The sequence below is a fragment of the Vicugna pacos genome, chromosome 34, assembly GCF_048564905.1.
Source record: "Vicugna pacos chromosome 34, VicPac4, whole genome shotgun sequence".
NCBI lineage: Eukaryota > Metazoa > Chordata > Mammalia > Artiodactyla > Camelidae > Vicugna > Vicugna pacos.
Genome location: NC_133020.1, coordinates 2,785,626 through 2,808,726, shown reverse-complemented (window position 1 = coordinate 2,808,726; position 23,101 = coordinate 2,785,626). Strand labels below are relative to the sequence as shown.

General features: G+C 44.1%; 1 protein-coding gene and 1 pseudogene across 2 annotated transcripts in view; both read right to left on the bottom strand.

Moving 5' to 3' along the window:
- DENND5B (DENN domain containing 5B) overlaps positions 1-23,101 on the bottom strand; it is a 155,081-nt gene that overhangs the window by 12,458 nt on the left and 119,522 nt on the right. For both annotated transcript variants that reach the window (XM_072954518.1, XM_072954519.1), the window contains 6 exons: positions 21,204-21,285; positions 7,859-7,987; positions 5,976-6,097; positions 3,145-3,290; positions 1,429-1,547; positions 373-560 (listed from right to left, as the gene is read on the bottom strand). In XM_072954518.1, coding sequence (XP_072810619.1) covers positions 373-560; positions 1,429-1,547; positions 3,145-3,290; positions 5,976-6,097; positions 7,859-7,987; positions 21,204-21,285 — 786 coding nt within the window. The remainder of the gene's footprint in view (positions 1-372; positions 561-1,428; positions 1,548-3,144; positions 3,291-5,975; positions 6,098-7,858; positions 7,988-21,203; positions 21,286-23,101) is intronic.
- On the bottom strand, positions 10,401-11,899 carry LOC102541280 (glucose-6-phosphate 1-dehydrogenase pseudogene; annotated as a pseudogene).

Here is a 23,101-nt window from a genome sequence, read left to right as displayed (position 1 = left end):
AATTCCTCTTAGAATACAGGGTTCTGTCTAACTAGATGTGAAAGTACTGGAATAGATAACTGTCTTTATTTCTCCTTTAAGTTTCAAGCAAAATATTACTTATTCATACTTCCAAAGCTTAACTAAAACAGAGCATGGAGTTTACATTGGATTTTAGCATCTAAATTCTTCAGGCTTTTAATTATTTGTTAATGTCTTGCCTTACTTTTTTCCCCTTTTTTCTTTCCCCACTCTAAAGTCCCTTCTCCCAAATTAATTTTCCTCAGTTTTCTTCCTTCTAATCTCCTTACTATAATTCAGATTCCTGAGAAATGGCCACAAGATGCCTGCAACCTGTGAGACACACAGGAAAATGAGAAAACAGAGATTTACTGGTGGCTCTCCCTGTCAGCGAGGTGACGCTTAGTCTCCTGGCCGTGGTGGGTGACTTCTGTTGTGGCGGAGTCCGACACTGCTTCACCAGATCCTCGTCTGGTGTGGATGCCATCAGCTCCCCGATGAGAATTCTCTCCAGGCTCCCATCATCGATGCCTTTCCCCAGCCACCGCCCGCATGGGAACCTGGCAGGACAGGAGCAAACTTTAGAATCACCAATACCTTCCTAGGTTTAACCAGAAATTTTAAAATGGCACCATGGGTGAAGGCCATCATTTCAGAGCCTGCGGGCTTTTTTTTTTTTTTTTTCATTATGAAAACTTTCAAACATATAGAAAGGGGGGGAAGGTATAGCTCAGGTGGTAGAGCCCACGCTCAGCACGCACGAGGTCCTGGGTTCAATCCCCAGCACCTGCTCTAAAAATAAACAAATAAACCTAATTACCTCCCCCTGCCTCCAAAATAAAGTAAATTACACACATCAGGACATTTTACTTCTAATCATTTCAGTATGAATCTTTCAAAAAGAGACATTCTCTCTTAATATAGCCATAAATTGTTATTTTAACAAGTTAAAATAATTCTTCACTGTTTTCTCATACCTCATGTATATTAAAATTCTGTGGTTAGTTCTAGTAAGATTATCTTCAAACTAGAGATTAATGTAGGAGTTAAGTTACAGGAGACAAGAGGAGACTGTTCCCAAAGAGGGGTGCTGGCTGAAATCGAGAGCGTGTGAAGGAGACTTTCGTCTTACCAACCTTATTTTAGGCTTCTTTTTTTCTGTCAGAGTTACATCCATCTTTTTCAACATTTGTGAACTAAGCATTAGCAGCAAAAACAATCAGTTTTCCTTAAAGTAGTTTTTGGGCAATTTTGTATTTGTAACAAAATGACAAAATGTTGTTACTACACAGACAAAAACAAAACAACCCCAAAAACTAAACTAAAACTCAGAAAGCAGTGGCAAAGCTTTAGAATGAAAACAATTCTCAAACCTTTTCTAGTCTAAAGAGTCTTAAAGAATTCTGAGCTCCCCAGACATTTGCTTACCTGTACGTATGTCCTGTGATTTCGTTTCTGACCATGACACAATCCACTAGCCATTTGGCTAACAGTCCTGAGTTATCGTGACCAATCTGAACAGTAGTCAGCTTCCCCAGGTTCTGGCACTGCGGGGACAGGACCACAGGTTACTCATACCTGACCCCTCCCCGCTACCTCTCAGCTTTAGCAGTGGCCCTGTGCTTCCATCCAATTTAACAAATATAGAGGACCCACTCTGCATAAGGTGTTCTGCTCTGCACTAGAGAAAAATATTCACATTTAATATATCCCTTCTAATGAGATGAGACAATTAACTATCAAATGAGGGGGCCTGCACAACGTCCCAGACTAGAGATGTAACAGGTGCTAGAAGACACTGGGAAAGGAACAATAATTTCTAACTGTGGAACCCAGAAACATCAGTCAGTGACTTGTGCCTTTAAAGGATGAGAAGAGTTCCAAGAAGTGGGAAAACAATGCTACTTAGATTTAGTCACAGAGAGGTCAGAAAAACAATTATAGATACAAAAAATCATTGACATGATTATTTTTCTGCTTCTAATAAAATACTAAGGCAGAACTGACCTCACGCCTCATCTAGAAGTCGTTGAAGCTATTGTAAAAAAAAAAAAAAAGCATAGTTATCAAGGTCTTTCCTGACCCTCTGTGGACAAGTACAAAAAAGAGTGATGGGACAGGAATAGTAAAAATAAATGTCAAATAAATCCTGATTTTTTAAACCCTGATAAAAGATCACAGACCCCAGCTGACTATGTATGGCTGGGAGCACCCGAGCTATGAGTTCTCAAAGCCCCTGGCTTCTCTGCATCACGGTGAGAAGGCCTCACAGCCATCTAGGGAAGGGAGGATGGCGTTCTGAATTAGTTGTGGCAGCAGAGATGGAAAGAGGCAGATGTGAGAGTTGGGGAACAACAATGATGGAACTTACAATGCAGTTTATGTACCATACTTGGTAGTCAAAGGAAAGCCAAGGATTTTAATCTTTTACACACCGAAGGCTGTAAGCCCACTGGACAGACAGCACCAAAACAGGCTCTCGGGCAATGCGATGACTCTACATGGAAACTGCTATTCGTAGACCCCACGGAACATGCGAGCAGGACATTCAGTTAGTACCACTTCCCTCCTAAAACAAGGGCAAGTATTTGTCCTCTCCTTGCACGCCAGAATCAACCCGCAAGTTCGCTCAAAAGCACAGGAATACTTCACCAGGTAAGACCTGAAGACTGACTACCATAGTGAAAGGCATTTTTACAAAATCACTTTTTAAATGTCACCGTGTGGTCTAAATGCCAAAAGCATGAATAGCTGTCGCCTGTCCTCTGTCGAGGTTCAGGCAGGGCGAATTTACAGTCTGGGAGAGAACAAGCTGGGGAAAACATTTATTTGAATGTTCCCTACTTGGCAGGTTCTGTGCTAGGCACCAGGAATTATGGAAAAGGACCTGGCAAAGCCAAAAAGTCCATCATTCCAAGTAGAAAAACAGATCCAATAAACAATTAAAATAATAACAATAAAAAATAAAACAAATGAACGTGTTCTGGACAACTTTAGGTATAAAAAAATCCCCGAAATGATCCCGTATGCTTAATTACTCCTTTATATCATTTGAGTCATGGAAAAATGAAAACGTGAAACTGGCCTCGCTGTGCAGAGCCATGTATAAAAACTTGCACAAAGAAAGGCATCAGCTGAACCTACTTCAAAGGTCATTTCGAGGAGGTTTTTGGGAATCTGCATCACTCCCGTGTCTCCCAGTTCTCCTGACACACAGATCCAAGGGTTCGACGTGATGATCGCATTGCTCAGCTTTTTGATGGGAATGATCACTGCTCTATATGGGATCACTGAAAGAAAAACGCTGAAATTAAGGCAAAATTACAGTAAAATCCTCTTGATAACAAAACAAATATATTTTAAGAACTCTGGTGGCTTTCATGGGTAATTTGCTTTTTAATGATCTGTCCAGATGTTCTTAAACAAAAAGATGAAATCGTAACCTCCCCCAGTCTAGAAAGAGGGGGTCCAGTTTATCATAAGCCCTGGTCCCAATACCTCTGGTGGTTTCCACGGCGTATATATCACTGTGTGTGCACGGCATGCTTAGCACCACCACATTTATAAACAATCTCAGGCATCAGCACCAGAAAACCTGAGGGCATAAACACTGACTGTGCTGTACAGTATTTTCATTGCTTTAATGTTTGAATTAATTTTGTCCCCAAATTTAGGATAAATGAGTATGGCAACTGGCATGGTTTCATATTCAAAAAAGGGGGTAGCCGACGTCTTGGACAGTCTCCTCTCATTGCTGGTTTTCTGGGCAACGCTTTAAAGCTCTACACTTCAGAACTTTCCCATTTTTTACAGCTCAATATGCAAAGCCAAGAATAACAAACAAGGGCAGCTCCAGTCTGGACGTTAACATGAACCGCAACTTGGAAAGCTATTAAGGTGACTCATGAGCAAGAGGAGCCCCAGAGAAAGAATCAGGATGCGGACAGGGATGTGTGTGAACTCTCCTTCTGAAGGCTCTTCAACAGGCACACCACTAGATGTCGCTGTCCCACCACCATCCTTGGCTCAAGGTGGAAACCAGTTAGGCATTACACAAACCTCCATTTTCCTTTAAAAAATGGGGATGGTGCAAACACATGAGTGCATTTTCATCCTTCAGAGCCATGTTTTTCTTTTTTTTAAAGCAAGGGGTCATCAATATTTTGGTTGGTATTCTCGGGATTTCTGCTCATTCAGTCACGAGACGGCTATAAGCAGCTCTCCTTGAAAGAACTCCCAGGTACATTCACCAGGCAAGGTGCTCAGATACAGCCTCACAATGTGAGCTCGTGTTTCAGTGCGATCTCAGAGGCGCAAAATGAACGGGATAAATGGCTCATTTCCCTAACTTCACACGTACAACTTTCTTTCCATTGGGTGAAAAAAACCTCCCTTTCTGTCCTTTTATTTTGGCTGAAGGGAAGGAAAATGTCTGAGGGGAGGCCACACTTTCATGCTTTAGTAATCATGAGAATCAAATGGTTTCTGAAACTGAAAGCAGAAGAGGTTCGTGCAAGACGTTATTTTAGGCACCAAAGACCTCTCTCATTTCTTTCGCTGACAGGATTAGAAAAGCTGCAGAAAAAGGCCTGTTTAGGGTCAGCGGTTCTGCGGCTGCAAAGGGCCCACAGATGCACAACAGTGATTTCGTAAAGTAGAAAAGGACTAATATTACTGAATCCAGGATATTTCTTTCATGAAGTATTTCAATTCCTCTGACTGGAAGAATTACTCAGATGGAGAGCAGTCTGCAGATATGGGGCGGCCTCAGGACTCCTAACTCTGCTATTTCTTCTCTTTCAAAACTGTACAGCACACCTTAGCTTTCATAAACTAACATTAGATAGACAGATATTTCAGGTTTGCCGAATAACTGTTCCAACTCTGTTGTTCCTTCTCTGCCTCCTTCAGAGACTTAGAAGGCCAAAACCTATACAATTCTGTCCAGCGAAATATTAGTGTTATTTTTCAGAAAAACTATGTTTTTCTGGCACAGATTCTGACTGTTCTGCCTTGGCATGCCTTCCTTCTTTGGGCTGGAAGGTGGACTGAGAAAAGCCATCTTGTGACCCGGAAGCAATCACCACACACTGGTAACTGTCAAAGAGCCTGGGTCTGCGATGATGCTGGGGACCGCCTACTTCAAGACTTCTCATTGCGTAAGAAAAATAAAACTACCTGGTTTAAACCACTGTTTTCCAAGTTTCTGACAACTTGCAGCTGAGCACAACTCCTAACTGATAACAAGTCAAAATTCGCCAAAGTAGGGAAGGGGACCCACTGCAAATAAGAATTAGTAGTGGTGAAAAGAATAAATGCTGCAATTCAGTTTAACAAAAACACACCTCCAATCAGCGTTTCCTCCCTCTATAGACCTACAACAACCAGCAAGATCCTGAAGTCCGAATCATCAAAGTTTAATGATGTTCAGTTCTGCAAGTTTATCATTATCATACGCTGATTCTTTGAATTTATGTGTTTCAGATAAGATACTGGAATATTTGATAAAACACTGCTCCACCCCATTTCCCACTGCAGACTGGGTTTCCTGGGAAGCAGACTCTGAGAAATCAGCACGCAGAATGCTGCTCCTGGGGTCAACACGTGAGGAAGAAAGCGGGATGCGCTGGGGCAGACGCCGAGTCTGACGCTGCGAGCCCTCAGCTGAGCCCACAGTGAGCTCCGGGACAGCCCGTAGCTCAGCCGGGGATGCGGGCGGGCTCTGGCAGGAGGGCCAGCCTCAGGCAAGGTAGTGTTCTTTGGTGAGACACTCCCTGCAGGCGCTGACGGATGAGGGCCCGGATGAGGGCCCGTCTTTCTGCAGCACTTCTGGCGCTGGGATACAGCCTTCACTCCTGAGGAGATCTGGGGAGGGTGGGGACGTGCCATGGCACGTCTCACTTTAAAAATATAAACTCATATTCCATGAGTCATCTGAGCAACTATTCACTTAAGAGTCAATTCTCCAGACTTACTGATAGTGGTGAACACGCTGGTGAAGCAGAAATAGTCCACAGCATTGAGGGAAAGAAGATGGTAAAGAAACTGCTCTCTTTCTTCTTCACAACGCAGAAAAGCATAACGTTTGTAAAGCTTCCTAGGAAAGGGTAAGACAAGCACAAAATAACAGATTTTCGTTATGGCTTTCGCTAAAAGTAAACACCACCACTTAGACAAACTACAGGCAGAAACTTCAATCTAGGAAGAACAGGCAATTCACAAAAATGAACGTATATGCAGGTAATAATACATTTTTAACCTACTTGGTAATTAACGCAAAAGCCTCCCGTGACCCACTATCAAAGTAATAAAGATTTAACAGTGATACCCAGCGCTGATGGAGCTGTGGGGGTCAAGGGTGGCAACAGCAGAAGGTGAAACTGAAAACTTCAGGAAAGCAATTTGTTGGTAGCAATTATTTTAAACCAATCACACCCTTTGACTCATTAATTTTACTTTTAGGACTCAGTCCTAAGGATATAATATGAAATGCGGGCAAAGATTTACTCACAAATGTCCACCTGAATATTATTTGTAAGAGTAAAAATATATTACGGTATACCCGTTAAAAATAAAGTTTATGAAGAGTTTTAACAATTACGCAACTACTACTCCCCAAATAAGCAGTTTTCGTTACGCGCTTACATTTACGGGTTTCCCCAAGTATTTTATACTTATTAACATATTTAATCCTCGTGACCACGTATGAGGTAAGTCTGTTAGCATCCTCCTTTTACAGATGAGGAAAACAGATGCAGTGATGTTAAGTATCTTGCCTATGGCCATTCAAATAGCGAATAGTGAAGGCAGTATTTGAACACAAGCATTCCAATTTCAGAGGTTAAATAAACCCTTATGATATAGAACATGTTTATGACATAATATTAAGCTAAATATTTGCAAATACAGTATAATCTTAACTAAGGGAACATGCATAGAAAAAAACGTATGAAATACTCTGCAGTCACCTTCGTGAAGTAGGACTTTAAATGACTATCATTTTCTTCTTTGTACTTTGGCCACAAAGGGCAAATGACTTCTGGGTGGGGTAAGGTGTGGGGAGAGCAGTCAGTTTTAGGAGAACAAGGCCAGGTTCACAGACTACACTTCACATGTACTCTTTAGCAAACCCACTCTTTGGACATTAAGACTCATCCTAAAAATGTTCCAGGGGGTAAGTAACCCAACGGTGATCTGTCCAAATGCGAAATCATGAAAAGAATTGGGTTACCATGGTGGGATTCCAACAGACTGTCACGTGTGGGGTCTCTGGTGCATTCTCTGCGTACCTCTGCTCTAGGGAACCCAAAATCCACAGCCTTCAAATTAGCTCTAATGTACTTACTACCTGGATGATGCATTTCACCCCAGGTTTCTTGTTGGGGTAAAGGGAAACTATCAAAACAGTTAACAATGAACTAAGACGCACTTTCCTGGCTCTAAACTACCAAATGTAGGTATTGGTAAGACTCGGACTCTCAGAGAAGCCCTTTACTGTGGACTTTTTTTTCTTTTTTGCTACTCCAGTTTTGTTGTGGTGTTTACAATATAAGGTTGGCATAAATTCAACCCATCTTTTGGATGTTACTGTCAGCCTGTGGGGCTATTTAGCTTTCTTTTTTTTCTGATTGGAGTGGTGCAATCTGGCTCTTGGCTGTGAAATCTGTACCCTTCTAGATATATAATCAAACATGAGGTCACGACACAGTTTCTGAAGCACGTGCCTGTTGGAAAGAAAGAGTGCATGTGCACAGGAGTCAGGAATGTATGCTGAAGCAGCCGGCGGGCCAGCCTGTGCGGTCTGTGTATAAGCACACAGGTCAGGGAGACAGACTCGCCCCCGGAGGCAGCCCCTTACTTCGTGAGCGGCTGGTCAGAGAGCAGCTGCTTCAGGTGCTGGGACAGGAGCTTCTTCTCTAAGGACAACCTGATCCACGCCCGTGCTCGTCCGACGTCAGTCTTGATCTCACTCATGTTCTGAACATGCCTAGAGAACAGCAGAACAGCAAAGATATAAATCCTAAGGCTAACCTCGAACTGGCCAAGAACTGAGGGAGTTACAGTGCTGTGCACAGAAAGGCTATCTTATGCTTAGAGGAAGCAACAGTCAACACACAATTTATGCTGGTTAAACCTTCAGGTGTTCCATCTGAACCATGAAATCAGTCCCACAGCAGAATGACCATCATGACACAAGTGCACAGGCAACACTCCAACATAAAGCATTTAACATGCGTTTACTCTTCCGGGTTTTATTATGCTCTCATTTCAGGCTTGTAGGTACCTGTGAACTGGCACGTGGTGATTCCTGACCATCAAGAAAACGAAAGCAGTAAAACAAGTTCTTATACAAAATAACTGTTCTGTAGTTTACCTAATACCTGCTACCACCCTAGGCCACGACAACATGTGGAAAATGAGAAATCTCACTTTCTATGGCATCAGGAGACAAGCTGTACTGCACCAATCAGTTCAAAACTCTTAAACATTTGAAAGACTTAGGAAATTGTGAGGCCACAGAAAGACTGTGCAGTCAGCCCCCAAATGAACGTTACACATACGCAGAAACTGGCATTCTGTGAGAAGGCGATGCCATACCCAGCGGGCCTGAATTTATCTTCCTGAATGACTCCCCTCCTAAGGGGAAAGGAGGGCTGGGCAGGAAGGGCAAGCATAAGGAACAGCGTGATCACAGACCCACGACAGGGAGTCACCGAAAAGCCTCTGTGACTGGGGCCCACGACCCCGTCCTTTGATTTTTTTTCATGTGCAGAATGACCCATCCGAGCTGTAATACACACTGCAACGAACCCTTTTCTCTGTTGAGTCCAAGCATTCAGAATAAAGAATATCCTCCCTGTAAAATACACACATATCCCCCCCCACCGTTTGACTGATATGATTGACATACAGCATTGTGTAAGTTTAAGGTAAACGACATAATGACTTGACTTATATGCATCATGAAATGATGATCACGATAGGTTTAGTGAACATCCGTCATCTCATGCAGATGCAACATTGAAGAAATAGACATTTCTTCCCCTGTGGTAAGAACTCTAAGCATTTACTCTCTTAACAACTTTCAATTATAATATACGGCAGTGTTAGCTTTATCATCGTGTATATTACAACTCTACTACTTATTTACCTTGAAACTAGAAGTCTGTACCTTTTGACAGTCTTCATACAATTCCCCCTCACCCCACCCCCCCAACTTCTGCCTCTGGTAGCCACAAATCTGATCTCTTTTCCTATGAGCTTGTTTGTTTTTGAAGTGTAATTGACCCACAATTGTGCAGTTCCTGCTACACAAAATAGTGATTCGGTATTTCCATACATTCCGAAATGATCACCACAGTAAGTCTTAGTTGTTATCTGTCACCAAAGATATTACATAGTTACTGACTACATTCCTCACATTGTACATTTCATACCTGTGACTGATTTATTTTGTAACTGAAAGTTAGTAGCTCTTAATCTCCCTCACTCCTGTCTCCCAACCCCCTCCCCTCTAGCAATCACCTGTTTGTTCTCTGTATTTATGATTCTGTTTCTATTTGATTGTGTTTGTTCATTAGCTTTGTTTTTAAGACTCCACATAAAAGTGAAATCACGCCGTGCTTGCCTGGCTTATTTCACTTAGGATAATGCCTCTAGGTCCACCCATGTTGTCACACACACACACATCCTTTCTTTCTTTCTTTTCCCACCTCTCCTTCTTCTCCCTCCCTCCCTCTGTCTAAATCCCTGGATGTAAAGATGCAGGCCCTCCATCCAGGGTGCTGATATACGATCAAACACTCTTTTTTCCCCCTTGTTTGTAGACTTAATTGCAGGGGACTGGGGTGGGGCATCCCACCTGCTGCTCCTGCTTTTCCAGTGGGATGGGGGTCATTTGAGGAACCCAAGACATAGGGGTTTGCTGGGCAGCCCGGAGGTCCCTTCCAGTGGGTGACCACGAATGTCAAGTGGCACTGAGGCTGCTGCAGACCCGCCCGGCCCCTCCCTCCCGAGTTCCGAGGGGCTTGCCCACAGCCACAGGGGTGTGTGCTGGCCACTGGCCCATTGAGGCCTTCCCCTCCCTGTCCTTCTGGACTCCAGAACTCTGGAAGGAGCCAGGGCGGATGGCAGAGCCACTCTTCACCTTCCCTCTGTTCGAGTCTCAGTCCTGTGGTGGCCACGCAGCCATGGACGGTCACAGCACGAGTCTCGGGTGCTCAGTGGTGAGGAATGTAGCTGGGCTCAGGGCGGCAGCAGGGCGGGATGGCCTGAGACGGGCCGAGAAGGTGAGGCTGAGATTTATGCTTCTGACATCCTCTCTAAGTGGGGGTCATATGGTGGGCAGGGCAGAGAGGCCGGGCCAAGAGGGGTTAGGGTGGGGGCCAGGAGCTGAGGGCTCAGAGCTTGTGGGGGTTCACCTCATACTGGAAGCCCTCTGCGGGGCCGCGGCTGCCGTACTTGTAGGGGACGGCCCGGGGCTTCTCCTGGTCGGTCGGGTGCAGAAGCGGCATGAAGATGCACCCGACCGGCCGGAGCTCGTCGCTGCACACAAAGTGCATCCGGCTCCCACAGAACATGTCCAGGATGGGGCGCTCACACGCATCGAGGAGCTTCACTCCTATCTGTTGCTGCAGGTCAGGTCCAGCTCTGACTCCTTGGGGCTGAAGAACGTGCCGGGCTTCCCGGTCACCGTCCTGACGTGCACAGCCTCGTCGGGCTGCAAGCAAACCACCAGCTTGCTGCGCTTGCGCTGCTGCTGGAAGATGTCACCAGCCGTGTCCTGGAACTGCAGACGCACCTTGGCCTTGTGCTTGTTCATGGCTTTGCCACAGCTCAGGATCAAGGGCACCCCGTTCTACCTCTTGTTTCCCACATGGAGGATGACAGCCGCAAAGGTGGCAGCTGTGGACTCACGGGGCACCATGGGGTCATCCAGGTACCCTTTGGTAGCCTCACCTTCTCCACTAGGGTTCCCCAAATACTGGCCCAAGACCACGTTGCTCGCCTGTGCCTCTTGAGATATGTTTCAGTGCCTTGGCTTTCTCTTCACGGATGTTACCTGAGTCGGCAGAGGTGGGCTTCTCCATGGCTACCAGACACAGCACCTGCAGGGCATGATTCTGCATCACGTCCCGGATGATCCCAAATTCATCAAAGTAGGCCCCCTGGCCTTCAGTGCCGACGGGCTCCTTAAAGGTGAGGATGACGCAGGCGATGCTGTCACGATTCCAGATGGGGCTGAAGATCCTGCCGGCAAACCTCAGCACCATGAGGTTCTAGACCATCGCCTTGCCCAGGTGGTGGTCCATGTGGTAGACCTGGTCCTCCCGAAACAGGGAGGAAATGTGGCTGGACAGCTGGCTGGAACTCTGCAGGTCCCTCCCAAACGGCTTCTCCACACTGACACGGTTCCAGCCTAAGGGACTCATGCAGGTCTTAGGGATGTTCTTGGTGACGGCTTCACAGACTGCGGGGGGCAAGGCCAGGCAGAAGAGGTGGCTGGCCTGTGGACCCTGCTGGAGGGCAATTATGTGGCTGCTGAGATGCTCACAGGAGGCTGCAGCATCGTACTGGCCAGCCACGTAGGAGCTGCAGGCCAAGAACTCTCCCAGCTTGGGCTTCCCCTCTTGGGTAGCTTGGATGAACGGCTCGCGGATGTTGGCCACTGTGAGGTGGGAGTGGGCAGAGCCCAGTATGAAGGCATCCTCCGGCAGAAGGCCATCCTGGAATAACCACCAGACGTGGGATAGATCTTCCAGGCCAGGGTGCTGGATGCGCCCATGATGATGACGATGTGTGTATCAGACTGACGGATGGCATCGCTTTGGTACAGCTCTTCCTGCAGGAGCCCACATACCTGGGTCCGGCTCAGAGACACCTGCTCTGCCATGATGCTCTCTGCACCGGCTGCTCGGTCACCTCTTGTCTCTGCTGCCGCTGTTCCGTGTCCCAGATGCCTTGTGAGTCAATGTGCAGCTCGGCACTGTGCACCTGCGTCCCCATCCCGGGCCCCACCCCGCCGCTAGTGTGGCTTTCTTGCGGGCCGGGGGCAGAAGGGCTCCACTTCCACAGTGGGGGCACGCCCCACCCACCCCGACCCCATTTGTAGGCCATGCCTCTGCAGCCCTGCCCCCTCGCAGAGGTCTCCTGCTCAGGTCAACCCCGCCCTATTAGGCAGCCTGGTCAGGGACCCTCCCCTAGCTGGTTGATCGAGGCTGCCTGCGGCTCGGCTGGGGCTTCGGTCTGGGGCAGCCTCTCTCCCGTCTGATCAAACACTCGTGATAAACAGAATGCATGTAAAGCATTATCACATCAAACAGGTGAGGCATAAAGAGGGGGCTTCAAAACAAGTCAGAATGAGGAGATGAAAGAAAACTGTGTTGCCATTTTTGTGTTATCCGACCTCACCTCTAAGAATGTCAGACATTATGACAGACTTAATTTTACCTTTAAAGGGCTGATACCATTACACATGGTCATAGGTGGAGAAAAGTGGTGTCAGGCAAGCCCTGCTCAGACCCTGGTTCTGGTGGCGGTGGCACTGGGGGCGCTGGACCACCCACGTGGGCACCTCGGGAGTGAGCCTAGCACTGGCCGTTCCTCAAGCCTGCTGACACTGCCCAAACGGTGACACAGCTGACTTAAAGTACTTAAAGTACTGCAGTATTTATTTACACCCTCCACCCCCCCCCCCGACCCCAGCCCCGCGGTGAATGCAGTGCCAGGTTAGCGCTCACGTGATCCAGGAATACCAACTGGATTCAGCGTAGCCACTGAAAATTAGTCTGAGGTTTGGTAAGTACTTTCTTTGTATAATCTCCCCCTAAACATTATTCTTACTCTAAAACAGTAAAATCTACTGGAATTAGTTTTATGTTGGCCTTAAACAAGTATCTGGAGACATGATAGGTGAAGAATGACAAAGTGGGAAATAATTATAATACAAAAAACAATGCATGTTGAAGGAAAATTGAAGAACTGGAAAACACAAAGTGAAGCATTATATTTAGCTGGCTATCAGCAATTCTCATCATAAAATTATTTGTACTTTTTTTTTTGGCAGAAGGCACTGGAGTCGGTAGGTGAGGCCACTAGACTCTTCTCAAGCCCCTTGTTCACTGGCACCAGGGAAATTACTCTGCCTAAAAGACTGCCTCTTAATATAATTCTCCTTTGTTTCAGAACCTTCAAGAGCTCACAGGGTAGAGCATGAACTGCTCAGCCTTGCGTTCAAGGCCCCACTATCCTTGGCCTCACATATTTCTGAAATTCTAATCTTATTTGCATGTGTCATGTGCTATCACTTTTATCATTTTCCCTTGGTGTACACTTTTCTCAGCTTGACAAAAGCGCCCTGAGAACAAGGAGCCCAGTACTTCTCAGAAGCCCTGCATCCTTCTGTGTACCCTAGGGGGCCCGGCATACATGAGAACTCAAAAAACTGTTGCTTTGCAACTCTGTATCTAATTTTATGCTTTAAAACAATTTAAATGTGTTGTGTTATTAAACTTTAATCTAAGTCTACTAAAAATTTTCCATGTAGTTATACCATTTGAATCTATTTTTAATTGGAATAATTTATTATAGGTAATTATAATGGTGTTCAGCACAGTACTATACAAGCGTTACTTCTAAAACAGATGCTGTTAATTCTCAGAAAAGCACACACAGTATAGTTTAAGTAACTTACTGATTTGATTTGTTTCTAACCCGGCTACCAAGCTTGCTAAGTTTCATATAGTTTGTCTTACCTGCTGTCACGATAAATAGCGAGAGGGAGACCATCATTATTTCACTTAAAAAATGAGAACACAGGTTCACTGAGACTAAGTGTCCCACCCAAGGTCACAGAAATAGTACGTATTATTTAAGAGATGCCACCCTTTTTCTACCATCATGCTTCCTGGTACTCACATTCTTGGAGACGCTCTCCTTCTACAGACACAGAAGACCCAGAAGACGTGACGCAGGTGTCACCACGACTGACGGTCCCGTGCTCCTAATCCCTCAGCTAGAACTCAGTGCACGAGCAGCACCTGCCTGATCTAAACTGGGTCAGTCAGATTTTCTCTCAGAAACCGGGAATTAGTATACTCGAAAACCAAGTTAGTTTTTGCTGAACGCTTAAAAATAAGAAAGGATGTTAAGGCAAGGGCTCACGTGAGCATGTGCACAGTAAAGCAGAAAAGGAGGGAAAGGGGGAGAGGGAGGAGAAGCAGCAGACGTGAAGGGAAAAGCAGGGAATTTGCTTCTAGTGAGATGGAGAGAGCGACCCGGGACAAGGCTGCTTTCAATCCGGCCACAGTCCCCGGTGCCTGGATTCTGGAAAATGCCCTCATGTAGTTCCAGTAAATCCTCCTTTCTGCTGAAGCTACTTTGAATGGGCTTCCGTGCCCTAAAACCAAAGGATTTCTAAGAACGACAGCCACTATCTTTGAACTCGTGTTTTCTGAGTCCAGAACTGGTGCTTATTTCAGTGTATCACCAATGAAGCCCAGTAATATTTACTAGAGAAATTAAGGAATTAGCCAATTTCAACTTTCAGCTCACACTCCATAGTCACAGAAACTCCTCAAAATATTCCTACCCAGGGTAACAAAATCAATCACGATCACTTACTTTAGTGTAGAATAAGAGCCAGATGCTCACAAGCACGTACGCTCACATTTTTTATTAAATTTATTTTTGATTAGTTAATTTACCCTCAAGTAATTTATTCTCATTTCCATATGTAAATAGCATATTTCTAAAATCCACTCATCCTGTTCTTTTGTTTCCATATTTACACAATTTCCCCCACCATGTAATGTTTTATGCCCCTGATCATTAATTACATTTTGTTATTATGAATAAAGGTCTGGGGGGAGGGTATAGTGTAGAGTGTGTGCTTAGCATGCGTGAGGTCTTGGGTTCAGTACCTCCATTTTAAAAAATAAAACAATAAACCTAATCTCCTCCCCAACCCCCCAAAAAAGTCCTCGAGAGTAAAGGTCTGTCTGAATAGATGATACATACACAGCTACTCTGGAAAGAAACTGATACTGATGGTAACAGCATGATAATACTCCTCTTTTCTATGTAGATAATCTATACAATTATTTACTGTCCCAAGCTTTTCTGTTTGAAGGAAAGAAATCCTTCTAGAACTGGCAGCTTGGTGATACTTGGCATCTACGAAGGTCCAGGGAGCTGTCAGAGATACCAAGACACGGGGACAGCCTGTAGACGTGTCTGTCCTGGACTCATGCCAGCTGCTGAGCAATCTGGTACCAAGACTCCTGGCAACTATGAGGAATCAGAAGTCTCCAAACTGCAATGTCTTTGCCTCAAGAGAGGAATCTGGGAGACAGAAGGTACTGACAGAGGCATGTGCCCAACAGAGAGCGCGGACTCAAAGATCAATGCCACCTAAACCCTAACGTAAACTATGGACTGTGGTTGATAATAACGTGCCCATGTTGGTTCATCGATTGTACCAAATACGCCACACGGATGAGGGATGCTGAGGGTAGGGGAGTATGTATGCGTGGGTAGGGAGGGCTGTGTGCAGACTCTCTGTATTTTCTGCTCAGTTCTGCTGTGAACCTGAAACTGCTCTGAAGAATAAAGTCTATTAAAATTTTTTTTAATTTAAAAAATGGACAGAAAACAAACAACCCATCAAAAAAAAAAAAAGACCTATGCCACCTAATCTTGAGAAAACAAGTTTTGCTTAATTGTTCATACTGAAAGAAATCAAACTTTAGAATATTACACCTGGGTGTTTTCTCTAAGGAAAAACATCCGCATCAACTAGGTAGCGATTGGGGATCACAAAGAAGTATTTGGGAACAGAAATAAGCCTGTGGGCTGAGAGGCAGACATATCATGAATAAGAAAGTCATCTTAAAGAGGCAGAATGTTTCCGCAGGACTTTCCCGAGATGCCCTCAGCCCCCTGAGCGTGAGGACCAGTGGCGTGGAGCTGGGTGGTCAGCTTCCGCATTTCTGCTCCTGAGGACACCAGCAGCCTTCTGATTATGATCTAGCTTCCAGGCAGAGCCTGCCTGCGCCAGTGAAGAAATAATCAAGGCCTCTGGGTAAGGAAATAGTAAACTGGTTTCACTGGCTTCCTGTGACCACTCCCTAACCTGGTCACAGACGACTGGACAAGAGCGGACAGAAGACCCAAGTCCAGCCTGTTACCTCCCCACCTCTCGCAGGTATTTCAGGTAAGTCTCTTGGTTAGCAGGAATATCTTAGCGTCTCACTACAGTTTTACTAATGATTTAGTTTCCGATCTGATAAAGCTGAAGACTCCAGCACAAGGTCTACGAAGACCTGGAAAGAGTGCTGCTCTGCAGCCGCAAGAAACTGGAAGCCCAGACCCAGCAGGATGGCTACTGTCAAAAAGAGCAGAAAACAACAAGTGTTGGGAGGATGTGAAGAAACTGGAACCCTTGTGTACTACTTGTGGGAAAAATGGTGGCAGCCACTGGTGGCAGGAAAACAGTATGATGGTTTCTCAAAAGATTAAACATAGATTTACTACAGAATCAAGCAATTCCACTTCTGCGTACATACCCCAACGAACTGAAAGCAGGGACTCAAAAGGATGTCTATATGCTCACGTTCATAGAAGCACTATTCACAGCAGCCAAAAAGTGGAAACCACCCAGATGTCCATTGATGGATAAACTGACAAGCAAAATGTATATACATACACTGAAGTACTACTCAGCCTTACAAGGGAAGGGAATTCTGATACATGCTGTAACATGCATGAACCTCAAAAACATGCTGAGTGAAACGAACTAGACACAAAAGGCACAATTCTGCTTATGTGAAGGTACCTAGAATGGTCAAGTTCATAGTAACAGAAAACAGAATAGTGGCTGCCAGGGGCTTGAGGAGCTACTGTTTTATGGGCACAGAGTCTCAGTTTGGAATGATCATCGGATCTGGAGATGGACACTGGTATGGTTGCATTACAATGCGAATGTACTTAATGCCGCTGATTGTATACATTAAAATGGCAAATTTTATGTGATATATATATATATGATATACAAATTCTATGTGATATACATATACATATATATGTATACATCTCAGTTTTTTAAAAAGCCATAGAAAAATGTCAGTGGTAGAATCTAGGCTGTGGGTATATGGATGCATTTCACTATAAAATCTTCTGACTTTGCTGTATGTTTGAAATTTTCTATAATAGGGAAAACCCCTAGGAAGTCGGCTTGTCTCTTCTCGGCAATGCCTTTCTACCTCACTGAACACCTTTTGAAAGCAGTCAACCAATCAAGTTTTATTAAAAGCACCCATCATTTGGCCAAAACATCACTTTAGGGTCCTCAGAGGTCTCTTTCACAAAAAGTCTGAAAATTGAAAGCCATAGTTAACACTTAAGTGAGAAGTCACAGGACATCAATTTTTAAGTTGAGTATTCTCAACTTAACAAAGACAGATTAACAAGTTGAACAAATACAGATTCTTCAAAGTGACACTGCAGTACATGCAGGCTGACGTGCACCGTGCACTACTGGCGACTTGTCTGTGCCTTGTCGCATCTGGCATTTTTTCTGGTGACATGGCAAAGGCTGAGAACCTGCGTCTAGTTAGAAAGAGACCTGAACTATGTCAGGAAACCTTAGTTCTCGTTTCATTTCTGTTAACTGGCTGTATGGTCTTAGACTTACTCTGCCTGCACCTCACTTTCCACGTCTATAAAAGGAAGAAGCTAAGCAACATGGCTTCTTAAGTTTCCTCCACACTCTAAGCTGATCAGTAAAAGTATCTCAGCAATCAACACTTTTCTAAATCTTCAAAACTGCAACCGACATAATTCAACAGCAGTTTGGCTATAAGGATATACATAAAAATGTTAGATAAACACACACACACACACACACAGCTTAAAATATGGCCAATTCTTCATTCAACAGTTATTAGTTGAGCACCAATTACGTGCCAGTCCCTCTTAACACTTACTAGCAATTCAATAGTTCCACATGTTAGATAAGACTCCCTTCTCTCATGAAACTTATAAGCAAATAAGTGCTATTATAGGAAGAATTAAAATAGGGGAATTTGAAAGAGAGTGACTGGGTGGCTGTTTTAGACCAGGTGGTCAGGGATGGCTTCTTGGAGGAAGTGATATCGGAACTAAGATGCAAATGACAAGGAGGAGCCTGGGCTGCGGAGATTCTACGGGGGCAGGACTCAGGGGAAAGGAACAGGTGAAGAAGGCAGGAAACAAGCCTGGAGTGCCGGAGGAAACAAGGAAGCGGCAAGGAGAGTGACAGGAATTAACGCTGCAGGTAGACAGGGGTCAGATCAAGCAGCCGCTGCCAGTCAGGGCAAGTGACCTGCACTTTATTCTAGAATCACCTTGTCACCGGTGGGGAGGGTGCGTTAGAGAAGGGCAAGCACTGAACTGTGCGTACCACGATGCAATCTCGGTGAGACGTTCTAGGGGCTTAGACTAGAGAGGTCACAGCCTTCTGATCTCACATTCAGCAGATGAGGTGACAGACAGCTCTACCAAGAATCACAGCCCTAGACAGCAAGCCGTCCACCCCCGCATGGCTATAATAATAAGAGCCTTGATACTTTAACTTGTAGGAGGCTTGGTTAAAAAAAAATCGTGTCTATATGTAACCAGGCCTGGTACAAAGGAAATGTATCAGGGCTGTTATTATTATAGCTACATGGAAGTAGACAGCTTGTATATATAAATTTATATATAAAAGTGTTTATATATTAAGATGTTGCTATTAATATATTAATGTTATGCATTAATAAAAATTTATATATTAAAAAATAATTTGACTTACAAAAATATTGTAAAATACTATAAAATGCAGAAATCAGGTGTGCTCACTGAAATCAGGGGTATCACTGCTTCTAGGCCTTCTCAGTGGAAAGAGCTTGCAAACACGAGTGATTGCCAAGGGCGGGAAACTGGGAGGGGGGCTGATGCAGAAGGAGCAGCACAGCGGGGCCACGGAACCGTTCTGTATCACGACTGTGTGTCTGTGGAAATGTACAGAACCACACGCCAGGAGAGAATGAATTTTACTGTATATAAACAAAACCCAAGACAAAAACCCCTGGGGAGAAGGGGGGAGGGTATAGCTCAAGTGGTAGAGCACATGCTTAGCATGCACGAAGTACTGGGTTCAATTCCCAGTACTTCCTCTAAACATAAATAAGTAAATAAACCTAATTACCTCCGCCCACAAAAATAAATAAAAAATTTAAAAGAATTTTTAAAAATTAAAAAAAAAATCATCAGGATGTGGAGGGAACCCAAAATGAAACAGAAACTAACAAATAAACCAAACACTATTATAAGTGAATAATAAAACCACATGGAGGGGAGAGGAGAAAAAAAGAACCAATCTAACTTGTGGAGGACAGTATTTTGACTGGATACTGAAAAGGTTAATGACAAAGAAAACTGAAGCTGGGCACAACACCGTGCCCAGTACTGACCCTCGTTCCTCACAGGAGGCCCGTGGGGTAGCAATCCTGACACTACATTACAGGGTGCGCAAATAACTGAACACGTTGCAGATAATGAGAGCCAGGTTCCTCACGGTTGGAGGAAAAAAAATTACAAATAAGGAAGAAAGCGAGAGTGATCCCCGTGGTACTGCGCTGAATCAGAGATGGCATTGTGAGCTTACGGTTTAAAAATGTGATTGTGTGTATGTGGATAAAAATATATACACACATGCAAGTAAACACAGGAACAGACATAAATACAGATGTATGTGTGTGCATGAGTTCATATACATACATTTATTTCCAGGCCTATTTTGGGGGCTTTGTATTTATTAATTCATTATTTGCACCCCAAATCTGAGAGAACACTACTCTTCCCCATTTTACAGAAACTAGTAAGTGGCAAAACTAAAGTATCAACCCTCGTGGGCTGGTTCCACAGCGTGAGGGCGTGACCAGCGCACTGTACTGCCTCTTATAAAGTGAAGGGAGTTCACCCCCCCACAAACAGCCAGCAGCATGAAGGGGACAAAAGGAAGCACGGAGGAAGTGGGAAGGAGCAGGGCAGCTTTGTGTGATGTGACCATGTCCTAGTTAGGCTTCAGCAGTCTGGCCCGAGGTCACCGCTGAAAAGCTTTTAACAATCATCACCTTAGAGTGATGGCCACCAAGAACTCATGTGGTTTTGTGTTTCCATTAAGAGAGCTGGAGCCTGTTTTCCCCTCATAGTTACAACTACTCATCTCATGCTGACCATCAAAAGGAGCCATAAGCCACATGAGGGCAACTACATGCCACCTGTCAAGGAACAGGGCATTTAAGACCTAAGAACAGTCAGACTCAGATGCCAAATCCAACATTTTCCAGACTCTTACTAGGAGCCCAGTGCTTCTTGAAACTTTTGACTGTGATGGACTAACTCATTTAATTCTCATGAGACAGATAACTGTTTTATTCTCTGAGACATGGAAAAACTGAGGCAAAGAGAAGTTACCCAAAGTGCCAAAGACCACACAGCTAGTGTGAAGCCAGGACATGTCACTGCTGTACTATGATGCCGCTCATAAAAAGCTACGCTTTTCAGTGGTAAGCGTCCGACAAATCAGATAAACACCAATAACTGATATTCATAAAGCCCAGCACAGAAGTTTCAAGTGTTAAAAATGTGTAACTTTCACTTTAAACCCACGCATTTTAAGAGCTGACTAAGTATTGTACTCAAAATGTTTAAAAGAAAAGAGCCATGCCTTCCTCATTCAGTAAATCTGCTGTAGGTGTTTTGATGCCGTCTAATGATTTCTAACACCAGAATGACTGGTGATAATTCTCAGATCTGCATTTGCTTCAAACTAAATCTACCCGACAGTAATTTTTCTGCTAAGTAACCTGCCATTATTTGCAGGTTTTTCGGTCTGTATCTGTGGGCAGCAGGAATTTAAGGAGACTTTAAAAAATGGAACAAAAGAAATTATAAAAATAACTTAGGGATGCTTTAAAACTCTTCACAGTTGCATTCTGCCTTTGGATTTAATGTCAGGAAAAAATATAATAGTATAAAAGTAAAATAAACAAGATTATTTAAAAAGTTTTCTTTAGAATACATAAGCAAAAAATACCACAGCCACAATTATTTGAGCCACTTAAATGAAAGCCATAAATATTTCAAAGTTATCACCATATGCTAGCACATTTAACAAATACCTCATGTCCTGGATAAGAGAGACCCTGAGTGTTGGCAACATGACTCCTGAGTCAGATTTTCTTCTTTCTGGTCCAAGGGCAACTAGAAAAATATCAGCAAAGTATTAGAAAAAGAACAGTAAGGACTTAAAAAAAATCTGCATGATTCACATTCCATAAATAAATACTCTGAAATTACTTTGATATGAACACATTTTAAAGACGACAGAAAAGCTCAACTCTGTTCCCCGAAATGTTCCTGCTTTATCAATACAGTAAACCAGTCCTTTCCTTTCTAGTTGGTCTGGGGCTCTATTTGAAAATTTTAAATGAGTCATAAAAGCCCACTTATCAAATAAGATAATGTGTGCACATTCTGGCCAGAAAGGCCAGTCATTTTCTAAAGCTATCATTCTAATAGCTCTGAATAATTACATGAAAGCAGTGTCTGTAAATTAACCTACGAAGCACATGCATCATTTCTGGGCTCATGAACTGCAATCATACAATTTCCCCTCTACTCTGAAAGAATGTTTATAAAGGCAAAGCTAAGGGTTTGGATGTTTCAGTCTGGTAAGTTTCTACTTCAAGGTTCAGAATCCCAACCACAGTACGTGCAGTGAGTAATCTAAACGGATATTTGGAAGTGTAATGTCCACGAGTCATGCGCTTATGAAGCTTGAACAGTTAACATTTATAAAAGAAGGAGAGATTTTTCTCTTCTATAGCAACGGCCAAGCAATCAATTATTGGCTAACATGTTGTTGCTGGAGTGCTCAATGTCACTTTAAATGAGATGCCACGGAGTTTTGTGCCCTTTTATTTCTTTTGTGTGTGTGTGTGTGCGTGTGCGTGTGCGTGTGCGCCTTTTTATTTCCATTTTCCTATCTGTAAATGAAAGCTAAATTGCAACATCACACTTGGTAAGTATATCAACACAACGAGGATTTAGGATGTGGGCTTTTGCTGTGTATTAAACCTGCATTTTCTCAGTCTTTAGATCCATTCTGCTTTGGGGGGCCAGGATACGATACTGGAACACAAATACACATGAAGCTGGCACTGAGGGAAGACAGACAGGGGACCCCTTGGTGGACTAGGATCTGCACGTTTTTGCACCTGGTGAAAGGAGCTGGGCTGACACGTGGCAGGGGAGTGTGCTGTGTTCACCCTCCTCTCTGAGCCGATCACCACGTGAGCGCGTCATTAGTGAAAGCACACTCCTCTTTTTGGGAAGAAAGGGAAATACCTCGGAGAATGCCGCGACACCCCAGACGATTAGCATGAAAGATGGCCACACAAGTGGTTGAGAAGAGAAAAAGAACAAGACCACGAGGCAGGAGAAAGGAGCTGAGGCCAACATCAGCGACTTGGCTAAAGGGAAACAGGACAATAAGAAGGAATCACGCCTCAGGGAGCAGAGAACAGGCAGGAGACTTCATAAAGGAGGAGCCTGACGTTGAAAGACGCGGAGCATCCCCAGTGAGCGCGGCCACAGGTCTAAGCACGTTCTGGGAATCCTCTTTTGGAATCCTGTTTTCCAGCCACCCTCCACTGATCAATGTTCCTTAAACACGCGATGTACTTCCATGTCTCCATGCAATCTGTTGAAGTCTTCAGTGTATCCTTTATCACTTCTGCATCTTTCTCCATGTTTATAGCCTATTTATCACTTTAGATTAAGAACAGTATATAATGTTAACGTTTAAGAATGTGGCCTCCTCAAACCCCGAAAGAACTTAGAAGCACACTGTCATTTAACTTTTCTATGGTCTGTTTTCTCAGCTGAAAACTGGGGCCAGTCACGGTACCTATCTTATTCAAACAGCAAAGTGACCGGCTCAAAGTTAAGTTCTTAAAAAAAAAAACAAAAAACCACAACTAAAATGAAATTAAGCTTTAATTTTGCCTCTGAAATC